General features: G+C 43.3%; 1 protein-coding gene and 1 pseudogene across 1 annotated transcript; one reads left to right on the top strand and one right to left on the bottom strand.

The window, feature by feature from the left end:
- The first annotated feature begins 734 nt into the window (after window positions 1–734).
- On the top strand, window positions 735–1,681 carry LOC115638381 (annotated as a pseudogene).
- A 9,163-nt stretch (window positions 1,682–10,844) lies between these two features.
- LOC115637932 (olfactory receptor 10A4-like) lies at window positions 10,845–11,594 on the bottom strand. The gene has a single exon (XM_030539516.1). The coding sequence runs from the start codon at window positions 11,592–11,594 to the stop codon at window positions 10,845–10,847; it is 750 nt and encodes a 249-aa protein (XP_030395376.1).
- Window positions 11,595–16,197: the final 4,603 nt, after the last annotated feature.

The raw sequence follows: 16,197 nt of genomic DNA, 5'->3' as shown, positions 1-16,197 counted from the left end.
ATAACAAAAATGCTACTTGAGAACTTAGTAGAGTTTTAATTAAAAGCTAGTTAATTTGCATATTTTGACATGATGTTAACAATTTGTATTTTAATGGTTACAAACCTTCAATTTTTTGAATCTCAATATAATTAAATAAGCATTGTCTGTCCCCCCATTGTATGATACCCTACCAATAATTTCCCACAACTGTGAAAATTTAAATAGATAAAATGCAAAGGAAAAATGCTTAAAACTCATACATTTTTTGCAACTGTGAAAATACAAATCAGTAATACTAATGTTTAAAAATTAACATGGATATTGCCTGGTGAAGTTACAAAAATAAATATTGAAAACAGCCAGAAAAATTCTCTGCTGATGTAAGCTGACACAGTTTTGTAGAAGGTAAAAATTACACTAGCAGAGAATTTGACCCAACGGCTTTCTCTAGATGTAAATGAGACTGAAGCATTACGAAGAGCAAATAAGTTTGGGAAAATTGCAAGTCACTGAAGGACGTATCATGAACATTAAATACACAAAAAGTATCTGAATAAAAGTTTCATTGAGAATAATTTGTTGCTAGTACTTTCTTCTTGGATCTGTCTGACCTTAGAGAAGGAAACCCTCCACATTAGTTCTAGGAACCAGATTTTTTTCTACAGAAGAATAAGTACATATGTTGTCCTTTTTTCTTCTTTTCTACCCTGACCCTGGTTTTTACTGTTGAATTTCTCTCCACACAGCACGAAATGGTCAACCAAAGCACTGTGACCGAGTTCCTTCTCCAGGGATTCTCTGATGTTCAGGAGTTGCAGATTTTACACTTCTTGGTGTTTCTAGTGATTTATCTGGCAGCCCTGGTGAGCAATCTTCTCATCATCATAGCCATTGCCATTGACCACCACCTTCACACCCCCATGTACTTCTTCCTGGGCAACTTGTCCTTCCTAGATGTCTGCTACATCTCCGTCACTGTCCCCAAGTCCATGGTGAACTCCTTAAACAACACCAGGCTGATCTCTTTCTTTGGCTCTGCTGCCCAACTCTATTTTGGCATCACCTTTGCCTTTGCGGAGGTGACCCTTCTCACTGCAATGGCATATGACCGCTACGTTGCAATCTGCCATCCTTTGCGTTACAGGTCATTACGACCAGAGGGGTATGTGCACGGATGGCAGCTAGTTCCTGGATCAGCAGCTGTATCTATTCATTGTGCCACACTGCTAATATCTTCCTATTACCTTTCTGTGGGTCCAATGTTGTTGATCAGTTCTTCTGCGATATCCCACAGCTACTAAAACTCTCTTGTGCTGATACAAGCGCTAATGAAATTGTGGTTATTGTATTAAGTGCTTTGGTGGGTTTATTTTTCTTCATTTCAATATTTGTGTCCTACATTCACATCTTTTCTGCTGTGCTAAGAATCCCCTCTGCACAGGGCAGGTATAAATCCTTCTCCACTTGTTTGCCACACTTACTTGTGTTTTCATTGTTTATCAGCACTGGCATATATATGTACCTAAGGCAGGGATCTGCATCTTCCCCGTATCAGGGCATGATGGCTGCTGTGTTGTATACTGTGGTTTCCCCAATAATAAATCCACTCATTTACAGCCTGAGAAACCAGGAGATAAAAGAAGCTCTGGGCAAAATTTTAAGCAAGATGTTCTTCACCAAGAACCTTTTTACCTATTAATATAAGTTAATATTTTCTCCCCATTGCAGGGGTTCATATTCCTAAATGAACAGGAGGATTCCAGTTAACTGCAGAGATGTTCATTAATGCACTACAGGGTAGCACTAAGGTACTGTGATGATGGGTGCATTATGAAAACTCATGTAAACAGAACACAGTTCTGGGAGGCTTCCCTACAGGCCAAGTCAATTATGTGTTTCGAAGTGGTCTTTAAGCATTGTGCATGGGACAGATATGGTAAGTCCCGGCAAAATCCTTGAAAAAACCTGATTGGATTAAGTTTAAAAGTCTTTGGAGTCCATTGTGCTAATTCAAAGTTTGTATATTATTCTGGGCTGTGTTTGTACATACCCTCATCAGCGAGGAGATGGGATGTGAACTGTGGGAAGTGTTATGAACTTCAAAGGACTCTAGTGAACAATGGGCCAGAAAATAATGGACTTTAGAGGCAAACTGTGTCAAGTGGTTTGCCTGAGGAATTTCTAGGAAGAGGTGAATGTAAATTCCTACCTCTCGTTATGAGCTAACTCAGCCTTTTTAAGCTATGCTCTGAGAAGTGAACAATTCTCTGGCCCTGCTGTGGAGTCTTAAAAAACTACACCAATTGAAAGAGGCTAATGCCAAGATGCTGAAGTGGAGTTTGAACCTCCAGGATTATGATATGGAAGTGGTCCATGTTAAGGAGAGTGCCAAAATGTTATAGCCCAGGCTTTGTCATGGGGAGCAGAGGTTGAACTTCCCCAAGTCACTAAATAAAGTGACCCACTCAGTTTGTCTTGAAGGTGGGAGAGATGTGAAGAAATAGGAATATTCTTAATGTTTTTTTTCTGAATACTGTATGTGTGCCTCGGTTTCCCACATGTATTACTCAAGTATCTAGGTGGTGGGATAAGGGTGTGTGGTCATTGTAGGGAACCCTAGAGGGTAGGTGTGACTACCTACTGGCTGCCTGGGGACAGAGTATGGCTGACACTCTGCAGCCTGGCCGCTGATGGCCAGGCCCCATCCTATACAAGAATCAGCCGGAGGCATTGGAGAGCAAAGTGAGAGGTGCAGGCCAGGTAATCCCATTTGCCCAGGAAAGAGACAAAGGATGGAGGGGCAACAGGTGAGGCTGAGCCCAGGCAGCTGGAAACTGACCAGTCTCCTGGCTTGGGAGTCAGGGAGGAGAGGGCAGGGCTCTGGAGCTCTGGGTCCCCCCAAGATGGACTTTACTGAATGTTCATGATTTCTGTGCTAACAATCTCTGTTCTATGCTTTGTTCTCTTCGACTAATAAAACCTTCTGTTTTACAATGTTGGCTGAGAGTCACTTCTGACTGCGAAGTTGGTGTGATGGGTCCTTTGGGGGCATATAAGGCTTCTTCAGGTGTGACATGCAGGTAGACTTGCTGCAGGGAGTTCACAGGGTGAACAGGGGGCTGAACACTCCAAGGTCGGACCCAGGAAGCACCGAAGCTGAGCAGGCTTCTTCCCCTGGTGAAAGAGTGCCCTGAGAGGAGACACGCTGCACCAGAGTCCTAGCTGAACTTCATTCCAAGCTTTTTCAGAGCACCGAGACTGTGATTGCATGGTATTGTCTGCTGATCACCTGTTATGTGATGCTAAAATTAAAGACACAAGCTATCTAAAGGAAAGAATGAACTATTCATGGTTGTTCTTGTTTTGAATCTGAGATAATTATGAACTTGTAATCAAAGGGAAAAAACAGCTGTGGGTTTTGAAGGACTGTCACCTACCAGAGCCTGAGATTGGAGTTGAGGTGATCTCTAGTAAGCTTTTTAGCATGTGTTTAAATTCTTTCATTGTTTTCCATATGTGTTCCCTGTAATGCTTTCACCTTAAAAATAAATGTGCTTGCTTAGAAGGACCAGTGTGGTAACTTATCACTGCAGGCTATTACACTATTCATTGCCTTAGAAGAGAAAGCAAAGTGCAGACATTGGCCTGTTGAAGCTTTCTGGGAATATGACAGTGGACAAATTTATTCCCTGGATGACCCTTTTGCTATGACCCTAGAGAATTTCACATTTCAACTATTCAGAAAATAAACATTCTGCTAGCAGGCCACCATGCATCAGGTGTCCTATTTAATTTTTCTCCTTAGTATTTATGGGGAGGCAATTTCATGCACCCTTCTTACCTCAAAGCCTTTGAGTGAAAACATGCAATCTGATCTGCCCTCTCCAATCTCCCATCCAGTTTTTAGGGTGTGTGTGTGGTGTCCCAGAATCCCTCAAAGGGATGGCTACCCCATCAATGGGTTGAACTTCTCCTCACCCTGGAAATATTACATGAAGCAATTATTTGGATCAAAGACAGAAATTATGCAGAGATGCCTCCTTGTGAAGTAACTGTCTACCATGCACTGCTTCTATGGGTCATGTTCTCAAATCTCCATAATTCCATTTTATAACGCTGGCTTTACTGACTTCAATGGAACTATACTGGGGATCTGGGCCACTGGCTGTTGATTTCAGAGGATTTATGTTGCTTTACCCAAGCTGGAGATCTGGCCCAATGACTTCAGATGATCTACACTGATTATATCAGCTGGGGATCTGGCCCACTGACTTCAATGGATCTTCATTGCTTTACCCAAGCTGGGGATCTGGCCCATTGACCTCAGTGGAGCTCTGCTGATGTACAACAGCAAGGGAAGTGGCCCATAGACTCCGCTGGGGCCACCTTGATTGACATCAGCTGGGCTTCCTGCCCCATTGATTAAATGTCAGAGTGGCAAGTAGTGAGAATGGAAGTTCATTGAATTAAGCATTGAGATTAGAGTTGTTTGCAATAATTGTGGAAACAATTATAACATGCAGTAGATAGATAGATAGATAGATAGATAGATAGATAGATAGATAGATAGATAGATAGATAGATAGAGGGCCTATTATCTATGTCTCATCCTTTGCCTCCAATGTAGAGACACTGATTTACACTATCTGGAGATATGAAGCATTATCTTGAGTGAAGTTATGCCAGTTTACAACAACCAAGATTCTGGCTCATATACTCTATCACATTCCATTATCTGAGTGCTTAAGAAGTTACAGACACTAATGCTGAAAATGTATCATGATCATTGGCTGCTGAGGTGTTGTGCTACTTCTACGACTGCTGACTTTGGCCCAGAGTTCATAAGTCCTGGTAGAATTATCTCAAATGCTCTGAAAAAAAATGAGCCAGATTCATAAATGTGCTGTTCCACTTTTAGCTGATATAAACCTATTTTAATCCATGGAGCCCACAGAGCTGGAATAATGCAGGAGTGGTGAATCAGGGTCAAGTCTCTGAGTTAAACTCAAAGAAATTTAAATGACCTTCAGGAGTGGACCTCAACAAAGAAGGTCCTGTCCATCACTGAGCTGAATTGCTTCCATTGGCTGTTACCTACAGCATTAGGCACTGATGCTGCTGTTCTTTGTCTCACTCTGGATACTCTCAGTGGCCATGATGCTGTATTGTGAGGAAGCCTCTGCACAGACTGTTCATAGATTTATACATTTTAATTTGTAATTTTTTGTTTTCGGGCATTTGCAAACCCACTCAGAGGAGGAGGTGCTGGGGCCCCTTTCAACCCAGTAGCCTAATACTTAGAATACACCTCTAAATTGTGGGTGTTGCACTGCCTGGAGTGGGTCATGACTGTAGGTGCCCAGCTCAGGGCAGACTATCAAAAACAGGGTAGACACCCCAAACTGTTGGTGTCTTCTGTCATTAGCTTTCACCAACCCAGAAACAAATATGAACTCTTGGATCACTAACAGTTTTAACATGGAGTTACAGATGTTCCCCTTAGACTCTCCAGTCTATCTTACCACCCAAGCAAGCTAGACTTCATGATAAATGATCAATTACACCAAAAATCACAAAAGTTTCAGGTCACTTCCAGTCCCAAGAGGCCAGTTACTTACCCCCTATCAGTTGCTACCCTAGATCTTACACCAAAAAAACGCCTGTAGCCAATCCTGTAATAAACTATCTAAAGGTTTATTAACTAGGTAAAAGAAATAAGAGAGTTGTTTACAGGTTAAAGCAAGCAAACAGATACACACAAATAGTTAGGAACTTTTTCCTAATGTCCAACCTAAATCTCCCTTGCTGCAGTTTAAGCCCATTGTTTCTTGTTCTATCATTAGAGGCTAACGTGAACAAGTTTTCTCCCTCCTCCTGATGACACCCTTTTAGATACCTGAAAACTGCTATCAGGTCCCCTCTCAGTCTTCTCTTTTCCAAACTAAACAAACCCAATTCCTTCAGCCTTCCTTCATAGGTCATGTTCTCAAGACCTTTAATCATTCTTGTTGCTCTTCTCTGGACCCTCTCCAATTTCTCCACATCTTTCTTGAAATGCGGTGCCCAGAACTGGACACAATACTCCAGTTGAGGCCTAACCAGCGCAGAGTAAAGCGGAAGAATGACTTCTCGTGTCTTGTTTACAACACACCTGTTTATGCATCCCAGAATCACGTTTGCTTTTTTTGCAACAGTATCACACTGTTGACTCATATTAAGCTTGTGGTCCACTATGACCCCTAGATCTCTTTCTGCCATACTTCTTCCTAGACAGTCTCTTCCCATTCTGTATGTGTGAAACTGATTGTTCCTTCCTAAGTGGAGCACTTTGCATTTATCTTTATTGAACTTCATCCTGTTTACCTCAGACCATTTCTCCAACTTGTCCAGATCATTTTGAATTTTGACCCTGTCCTCCAAAGCAGTTGCAATCCCTCCCAGTTTGGTATCATCCGCAAACTTAATAAGCGTACTTTCTATGCCAACATCTAAATCGTTGATGAAGATATTGAACAGAACCGGCCCCAAAACAGATCCCTGCGGAACCCCACTTGTTATACCTTTCCAGCAGGATTGGGAGCCATTAACAACTACTCTCTGAGTACGGTTATCCAGCCAGTTATGCACCCACCTTATAGTAGCCCCATCTAAGTTGTACTTTCCTAGCTTATCTATAAGAATATCATGCGAGACCGTATCAAATGCCTTACTAAAGTCTAGGTATATCACATCCACCGCTTCTCCCTTATCCACAAGGCTCGTTATCCTATCAAGAACGCTATCAGTGACCATCTATGATTCCTAAAGATGATAGAGATGTAGTCATCTGTCCATTCAAAATGTCTTTTAGGGCAGATCCAGGCGTAACCCCTGGGGATAGCTGCCTTAGTTTAATGCCTCTGGTCCTCAAACAGCAAAGAGATGACAAATTTTTGTGACCCTGCTTTATCTTTGACATTTGGCCTTCCAGTCCAGGACAGCTGCTCCCTGGCATGTAGCATTTCCAAGGTGTGGTAGAAACATTCACTGGTCCTTGGTATTGCAATGTTCCTTAATGGGCCATTGAATCTTGATAGGCCTCCTGAATGGGCAGGGGGAGATGATTCATGTGCCTGGGTTCACAGATTCAGAGCAAACCTTTACATAGTTAAAAAGCAAAATGTATGTATTTCCTAAGAGCATGAGATACAGACATTGCAAGTGAGATTAATGCATGCTGCAATCTACACACATTTCATAGAGGTTAAACACTAAATTCATTCTTATACAAATAATAACTATTTTGGACAAAACTGACATAGATGTTGGGGGGTGCAGGGCTCCAGGTAACTGGCAATATGGCGTGGGGTCAGAAGTTTACATTCTCAGGCCTACGACTGCCTTTCGAGCTAAACAATATGTTCCTTTAAAGTTAGCATGAGTACATGTAATCATTTGTCATTTTCTTGTGTTCTTTTGTTTATGGTATAAGATGTAATCGATCAAAGGGGGGGGGGGTCAGTAGTATGGGTTAAGGATATAGTTAATTAAAAGATCCGGTAGTTAATGAATTGTAAATGACGAATTGTAACACCTGTGAACATCTTTGTAAACAAGTAAGGTATATAAGACATGGCAACGGATAGTGATTCGTGCATGATCTGAGATTTTACATCTCCTTGCACCTTATTTGACTCAAATAAAGATACTTGCTTCTCCACTCCGGTGTGGTCATACGCACACCGGGCAAACAAACCCCAGCTGTTGCACCCCCTGCAACATAGAGGTGAGCTGGTTTGGGTTCCAGCTCTGTGTTTGTCAGTTCTTAGCTTAGCCTATGGCCAGAAGTGGCACTTGGTTTGCCAGCCTCATGGCAGGAGACCCTTGTCTAATCTGTTCTGAAGCAATGCCTTGCACCTACATTTCCTAGGGTAGTGTCCTAATCCATGGACTACAGTATTTGAAGGTGGCTTTCAATCTTCCCTGTTGAAGCTGTTCCACTTTGCAAGCTAATTGTACTTTCACTGGCATGGAGACTAGAACCAAAGGCTCCATCTTTCTAGCTGATTGTCCAAACAGTCAGTTCAACCAGTCATTCTTACCCTGGTCTGATGAATATGTCATCAGTTCTACAAGGTGGAACAACTCTAGAGCAATTCAGAGATTTCTCTGTCTGAATACCTCTGTCCCTTCAAGCTTACGCTCTGTGTGGGAGACCTAGGTTTGAGTCTGCACTCTGCCTGATTCTAGCGGTGTGGTTTGAATGTCAGCCTCCCACATCTCAGCTGAATGCTCTAACTACTGGTCTATAGGGTATTCTCAGGCAGAGCTCTATCCTGCTGAGATTGTTCCACTTTGCAATAAATATTTAAATAACTATTGGGCCAGAGAGAAAGGACTGCCTCAAGGCGCTGATGACACACACATGGGATCTGTCATGAACAGATAATAGGAGTTAATAGAACAGAAGTACTTTATATCTCTTTTGACTGTAAAGGGTTAACAAGTTCAGAAAGCCTGGCTGTCACCTGACCAGAGGACCAATCAGGGGACAGGGGACTTTCAAATCTTGAGGGAGGGAAGTTTTTGTGTGTGCTGTTACAATTGGGTTGTTGTTCACTCTGGGGGTTCAGAGGGACCAGACATGCAACCAGATTTCTCTCCAATCTCACAGATACAGGCTCTTATAAGTTCAGAATAGTGAGTACTAGGTAGATAAAGCGAGTTAGGCTTATTTTTGTTTTCTTTATTTGCTAATGTGTATTTGGTTGGAAGGAGTTCAAATGTGTATTTGGCTGGAAGGAGTTCAAATTTATATTTTGCTGAAAGGATTTTAATTTGTACTTGTATACTTAGGCTAGGAGGGTGTTCCCAGTGTCTATAGCTGAAAGACCCTGTACATATTCCATCTTAAATTTACAAAGATAATTTTTATTGTTTTTTCTTTCTTTAATTAAAAGCTTTTCTTGTTTAAGAACCTGATTGTTTTTTTTTTATTCTGGTGAGATCCCAGGGGACTGGGTCTGGATTCATCAGGGACTTGGTTGGGAGAAAGGAGGGAAGGGGGAGAGAAAGGTTAATTTCTCTCTGTGTTAGGATTACTTTCTCTCTCAGGAAGAGACTGGGAGGGGGGGAAGGTGAATTTTCCTCTCTGTTTAAGATTCAAGGAGTTTGAATCACAGTGATCTTCCAGGGTAACCCAGGGAGGGGAAGCCTGGGAGAGGCAACGGTGAGGGAAAGGGTTTACTTTCCTTGTGTTAAGATCCAGAGGGACTGGGTCTTGGGGGTCCCCGGGCAAGGTTTTGGGGGGACCATAGTGTACCAGGCACTGGAATTCCTGGTTGGTGGCAGCACTACAGGTACTAAGCTGGTAATTGAGCTTAGAGGAATTCATGCTGGTACCGCATCTTTTGGACGCTAAGGTTCAGAGTGGGAAATTATACCATGACAGGATCTCACACATTTGACCACATAGCTACATACACACACATACATAACTGACTTACCTAAATACCAAGGAGACAGGGACCAGACAGATAGCTAGAGAATCAGTGAGGGCTGAGAAAAATAGACTAACAAATATTGTAAATTAACATTCAAAGCTGATGGGATTTAGGCACCTATGTCACTTTTACACATGGGACTTAGGCTCCTAAATTAAATAGACACTCTTGAACATTTTGCTTTCATTGGTTAGAAATGAGCATTTTGTAGTTTCTGCAATGAGCTACACCTAATCTGAATTATTGACCAAGAAAAAAGGAGAGAGTGAGGGAGACAGAAACAGCATGATCTCTCTCTCTCTTTCCATCATTTGCATATGCTTGTTTGTACACATATTTCCCTATGCAACTCCTCATATCAATGACTGAATTTATCCAGAAGCAAATCCACAGTAAGCAAGGGTAAATGTCATGAAAGTCTATGGGTTTGTAAATTTTATGTTGGATAAAAGTTAGAAAACAGGTTCCGAGAAATTTTGGTCCCATTTACACCAGTGTGATTTTGCTGTCAGTTTTTGAGAGGTATACAATTAAAAGCAAAGACATAAATCATTACAATAAGTGAACAACAATAAGAGAAATATCCTAGATGGACAGACAGCCAGAACTTAAATGCAGTACCACATCTCTTTCTACTGACTGCATCCACCACTACTTCATTTTCTTCTTCTGCATGTTTTTTTTTCTCCTCCAATTTTAGAGTGAATAAGTTTGATTGGCGTTTCAAAAAATTTGATCACAATGGATCAGAATTTTTTTTCCCTTGAAAAATTTCATTTTTTTGTCAAAAATCCAAAAAAAAGGTTTTGTTTTTCAGCAAATGAGAAACAAAACAAAAAATGTCCAAAACCAACCAAAGAAAGGAATATTTGGGGAGGATCTGGATTCCTGGTTAAAAAATGGAAAATTTCCAAGGAAAGCAGACTCTTTAAGTGAAAATTTCCTTTTTGTAAAAAAACATTTTTGAGGTAATTTTGTTGATCAGTGCTAAAAGAAAGCCCAGACAAACTGAGGCAAAAAGCAGGAGTAGAATGCTGCTAAGCTCTTTGAGGGAACTCCTGGGAGTCCTATTCTGAGCCCAAACCAGCAGAAAGCATCCCAGAAGAAGGAATGATGGACAATAGAACAATTCTATAGCTCACTTGTGCAACACAGTCTTAATGAAGAGGAACCAGTTTTCAAGAATCTTTTTGAATTGCAAAGGCAGATGCTGATCCAGATTGTGATCCCAATTCTGGGGTCACATTCAGATCCACAAGTTTCAGTCCAGAGTCATTCATCTCAAAATCACGGCTGTCCCCAGGAAGATAATATCCTGCCAAAGGTTCTCCTTATCGCTCCTTTCACTTCATTGTTCCTCAGGCTGTAGACAGCTGGGTTTTACAATGGTGTGAGGATGGTGTAGCAGAGGGACAAGAATTTGCTGGTTGTGGGTGAACTACTGGACTTGGGCTGGAAGTAGGTGAGACCAGCCATGCTGAAGAGCAAGACCACCACAGTGAGATGTGAGGAGCAAGTAGAGAAGGTTTTATGCCGCCCCTCAGCAGATGGCATCTTCAGGATTGTGATCAAAATGCAAATGTAGGACCAAAGTATCAGTGCAAATGGGATCACGACAAATAGCACAGTTGAGGTAAGGGCTTCAATTTCAATCATGTAGGTGTTCCCACAAACCAGCTCAAGTACAGGTGGAGCATTGCAAAGGAAATGGTCAATCTCATTAGACGGGCAGAAGGGGAGATTAAATACCCATGTGACATGCATTAGTGTCACAAGCCTGCTGTTTAGCCATGCAATGCCCACAAGCTGCATGCAAACACCTTTGTTCATAATGGCAGTATACACTAGCGGGCGGCATATGGCCACATATCGGTCATATGCCATCAGGATCAGCAGGCAGCACTCTGTGCCACCTAGAGAGATGAGGAAATACATCTGTGCAGCACAACTGGAAAATGAGATGGTTTTCTCCCTGGTGAGGAGGTTGACCAGCATTTCAGGGATAGTAACTGAGGTGTAGCAGATCTCCAGGAAGGACAAGTTCCGGAGAAAAAAATACATGGGGGTGTGAAGGGCTGGGTCAGCAAATGTTATAAGAATTATGAGAGCATTCCCCAGCAGGATGATCATGTACGTAACTAGGACCAACACAAAGAGTAAAACTGGAAGGTTAGATAGACCAGAAAATCATAGGAGGATGAACTCTATTGCAGTGGATTGGTTTCTTCCTTTCATGTCGTCAGGATGTTTCATCTCCTAAGGAAGTGAAAAGGCACTCAGACACCATGGTGGTGGGAAACCTTATAAAATAGATAGATATGAAGCATCATGGCCCTGGATAGGTTATTGGCTGCAGGAATTAGACCTGAGACCTCTGGAACTTAACACATGAACCTCTACTGTCTATGCTAAAAAAGTCATCTCTGTTAGCCAACGCCCATCAACCTCTATATGGCCCAGTCACCAGCAGAGGGGACACAGCTCCACACTCAGTGTGCATGGGTTACACATAGATGAGCTAATACCGGGATAGATGGATATTTAGATTATTGAAGGGAAGAAAAGTACCTTCTTCAGTCTGAATATATGTGACCTCATTCATTTCAAGTATATGGGCCTAATTCTTCTGTCATTTACACCTCATGTCAATAAAGAATAATCCTATTAAAGTCAATGGTGTTAATTCTGATCTCTTCAGGAGTAACTTCTGTTACAGACTAGATCACAGAAACCCCCCTGGGAGCTGCCAACTGATGTGCCAAGACTACTGCCCCTGCCTTCCCTGCTAGCTCAGGACTTCAGTACCCTGTCTTGCTGAGCCAGACATTCCCGTCTGTTCCAGCAAAGACCCAGGGTCTGAATTACTTGCCCAAAAGCTGCAGGTTTACCTGAAAACAGCTCACAGAAGTGTGCTCACCTTTAGCACTCAGATGCCCAACTCCCAATAGGGTCTAAACCCAAATAAATCCGTTTTACCCTGTATAAAGCTTATAAAGGGTAAACTCATAAATTGTTTGCCCTCTATAACACTGATAGAGAGATATGCACATTTTTTGCTCCCCCAGGTAATAATACATACTCTGAGTTAATTAATAAGTAAAAAGTAATTTTATTAAATACAGAAAGTAGGATTTAAGTGGTTCCAAGTAGTAACAGACAGAACAAAGTAAGTCACCAAGCAAAATAAAATAAAACCCGCAAATCTATGTCTAATCAAACTGAATACAGATAGGATAACGAGCCTTGTGGATAAGGGAGAAGCGGTGGATGTGATATACCTAGACTTTAGTAAGGCATTTGATACGGTCTCGCATGATATTCTTATAGATAAACTAGGAAAGTACAATTTAGATGGTGCTACTATAAGGTGGGTGCATAACTGGCTGGATAACCGTACTCAGAGAGTAGTTATTAATGGCTCCCAATCCTGCTGGAAAGGTATAACAAGTGGGGTTCCGCAGAGGTCTGTTTTGGGACCGGCTCTGTTCAATATCTTCATCAACGATTTAGATGTTGGCATAGAAAGTATGCTTATTAAGTTTGCGGACGATACCAAACTGGGAGGGATTGCAACTGCTTTGGAGGACAGGGTCAAAATTCAAAATGATCTGAACAAATTGGAAAAATGGTCTGAGGTAAACTGGATGAAGTTCAATAAAGATAAATGCAAAGTGCTCCACTTAGGAAGGAACAATCAGTTTCACACATACAGAATGGGAAGAGACTGTCTAGGAAGGAGTATGGCAGGAAGAGATCTAGGGGTCATAGTGGACCACAAGGTTAATATGAGTCAACAGTGTGATACTGTTGCAAAAAAAGCAAACGTGATTCTGGGATGCATTAACAGGTGTGTTGTAAACAAGACACGAGAAGTCATTCTTCCGCTTTACTCTGCACTGGTTAGGCCTCAACTGGAGTATTGTGTCCAGTTCTGGGCACCGCATTTCAAGAAAGATGTGGAGAAATTGGAGAGGGTCCAGAGAAGAGCAACAAGAATGACTAAAGGTCTTGAGAACATGACCTATGAAGGAAGGCTGAAGGAATTGGGTTTGTTTAGTTTGGAAAAGAGAAGACTGAGAGGGGACATGATAGCAGTTTTCAGGTGTCATCAGGAGGAGGGAGAAAACTTCTTCACCTTAGCCTCCAATGATAGAACAAGAAGCAATGGGCTTAAACTGCAGCAAGGGAGATTTAGGTTGGACATTAGGAAAAAGTTCCTAACTGTCAGGGTAGTTAAACACTGGAATAGATTGCCTAGGGAAGTTGTGGAATCTCCATCTCTGGAGATATTTAAGAGTAGGTTAGATAAATGTCTATTAGGGATGGTCTAGACAGTATTTGGTCCTGCCATGAGGGCAGGGGACTGGACTCGATGATCTCTCGAGGTCCCTTCCAGTCCTAGAGTCTATGAATCTTACTCTCAGAGATGCTTCAGTAAGTTTTTTCCTCAGACCAGACATCTTCCACGCCTTGGCACAATTCTTTTCCCTGGTACAGCTCTTGTTCCAGCTCAGGTGGTAGCTAGGGAATTCTTCATGATGGCTCACCTCCTTTGATCTGTTCCACCCCTTTTTGTATAAGGTGGGAATCCTTTGTCTCTCTCTTGGTTTCCACCGCCCCCCCCAGTGGAAAAGCACTAGGTTAAAGATGGATTCCAGTTCATGTGACCTGATGGCATGTCACTGTAAGACCCCAAACCTTCATTCCTCCCAGCCTGACTCACAGGAAGGTTTGCTTGCAAACAGAGCCCCAGTCAATTGTCCTGGTTGATGGGAGCCATTAAGATTCCAAACCACCATTAATGGCCCACACTTTGCATAATTGCAATTGGCCCTCAGAGTTATATTTCATATTTTTAGTCCCAGATACAAGAGTGGTATATTTATACAAATAGAATGATCATACTCAGCAGATTATAAACTTTGTAATGATATCTTACAAGAAACTTTTTGCATGAAGCATATTCCAGTTATAATATATTCACTTACTACCATGTTTTTATAAACCCATATAGACTGCACAATGTCACAACTTCATCCAAATTACCGGAGTGGCCCTTCTATAAATTCAGTTGAGGAGGCAGCAAACTCAGACCTTGGGCATAAGGTGACCAAAAAAAAAAGAAAAAAAGGTTTAAAAGGAAAAATCAGTGCAATTTGCACCAATTGGTCATGGTAGTTTTTGTGGAAAAATGACAGTAACTCACATATAAGAGGAGTGTTGGAGAAAACAGCAGAAAGGAAGGAGTAAAAATCCCCTTCTGCCTGCTTGGCAGGTATATCATTCTCAAATCTGCCTTCAGTTACACCAGTGTATATCCAGAATCACTATTGATCCGAGTTCAGAGGAGTGATTCTACATTGTCAATAGTGTAAATTAGAGCTTCGTGAAATTTTTCAGACAAATAGTTTATTCACTGAAAACCGCAGACTGAAGTTCATGCAGAGTTCTCCAAATGGTTTTCATGGAACCAAAACATTGGAAACATTTCGGCAATGTCAAATACAAAATTTTAATTTCATTTTGATCTAGAACTTTATGTTTCATTTTTCAGGGCAAAGTAAAGTAAAGAATTCACAAAGCACCAAGGGGAGGTGATGGTGGTTACTTCTTTATAATCTTTACCCCAGTGGTTAGGGGACTTATGCACAATGTGCAAGGCCCACTTTGATTCCCCAATGTATCTGTGCACAGGGCCGGCTTTAGGCTGATTCGACCGATTCCGGAGAATCAGGCCCCGCGCCTAAAAGGGCCCCGTGCCTTAGGCACCTTTTTAATTTTTTTTTAAACTTACCCCGATCCCCGGCTGCGGTCTGCTCCGGGGTCTTCCATGGTCCCGCTCCTTTGAGCGAAGCGCCAGCGGGAGCGCGGCTCGGCCCCGCTCTCACAGCTAGTGCTCCAGCCGGGGCAGTGGGGCTTGCCGCGCTCCAGCTGGGGCTCCGGCCGGGGCAGCATGGCGGCGGGGCTTTACCGCGCTCCGGCCGGGGCAGCACGGCGGCGAGGCTTTGCCGCTCTCTGGCCCGGAGAGCGAGGCCGCGGGGCTTGCCATGCTCCAGCCGGCGCGACCCCAGCTGGAGCTTTGGGCCCTTTAAATAGCCCCCAGAGCCCTGGGACAGTGAGGGGCTCCGGGGGCTATTTAAAGGGCCCGGGGCTCCAGCTGCCTTTGCCACCCCGGTCCTTTAAATAGCTGCCGGAGCCCCGCCTCCCCCATGCATTCCCTAGCGCTCCCGCAGCTATTTAAAAGGTCCAGGGCGGGGTAGAAGGGGGTTTGGGGGCTACTTAAAGGGCTGGGGTTCCAGCTGCCTCTGCTCCACCCCCTGACCTGCCCACACTAGTCCGCCCCCCCCACCTGCAGCCAGCTCTGCACCCCGTGCCCACAGCCAGCCCCTGCCAAAACCTCTGTCCTGTCTCCAGCCAATCCCTACCACACACCCCTGCAGCCCTGCCCAAAGCCAGCCAGCCCCACACACACTGCTACCCACACCAGCCCTGCACACCCTGCCCAGCCCGCACCCTCTGCCCTGTCTCCAGTCAACCCCTGCTGCACCCCACTGCCTGAAGCCAGCCAGTTCCACACTCCGCTGTCTCCAGACCTGCAAACCCCTGCTGCACCCCCCTGCGGCCCTGCCTGAAGCCAGCCTGCCCCACACCTCCTGTCTCCAACCAGTCCCACACCCTTGCCCTGCCTGCAGCCAGATCCTACCTCCAGTCAGCCCCTGCCCTACCTCCAGCC

This window comes from Gopherus evgoodei, chromosome 21 (assembly GCF_007399415.2).
Source record: "Gopherus evgoodei ecotype Sinaloan lineage chromosome 21, rGopEvg1_v1.p, whole genome shotgun sequence".
Classification (NCBI taxonomy): Eukaryota; Metazoa; Chordata; order Testudines; family Testudinidae; genus Gopherus; species Gopherus evgoodei.
The sequence above is the reverse complement of the archived record's forward strand: the minus strand, read 5'-3'. Positions and strand labels throughout refer to the sequence as shown.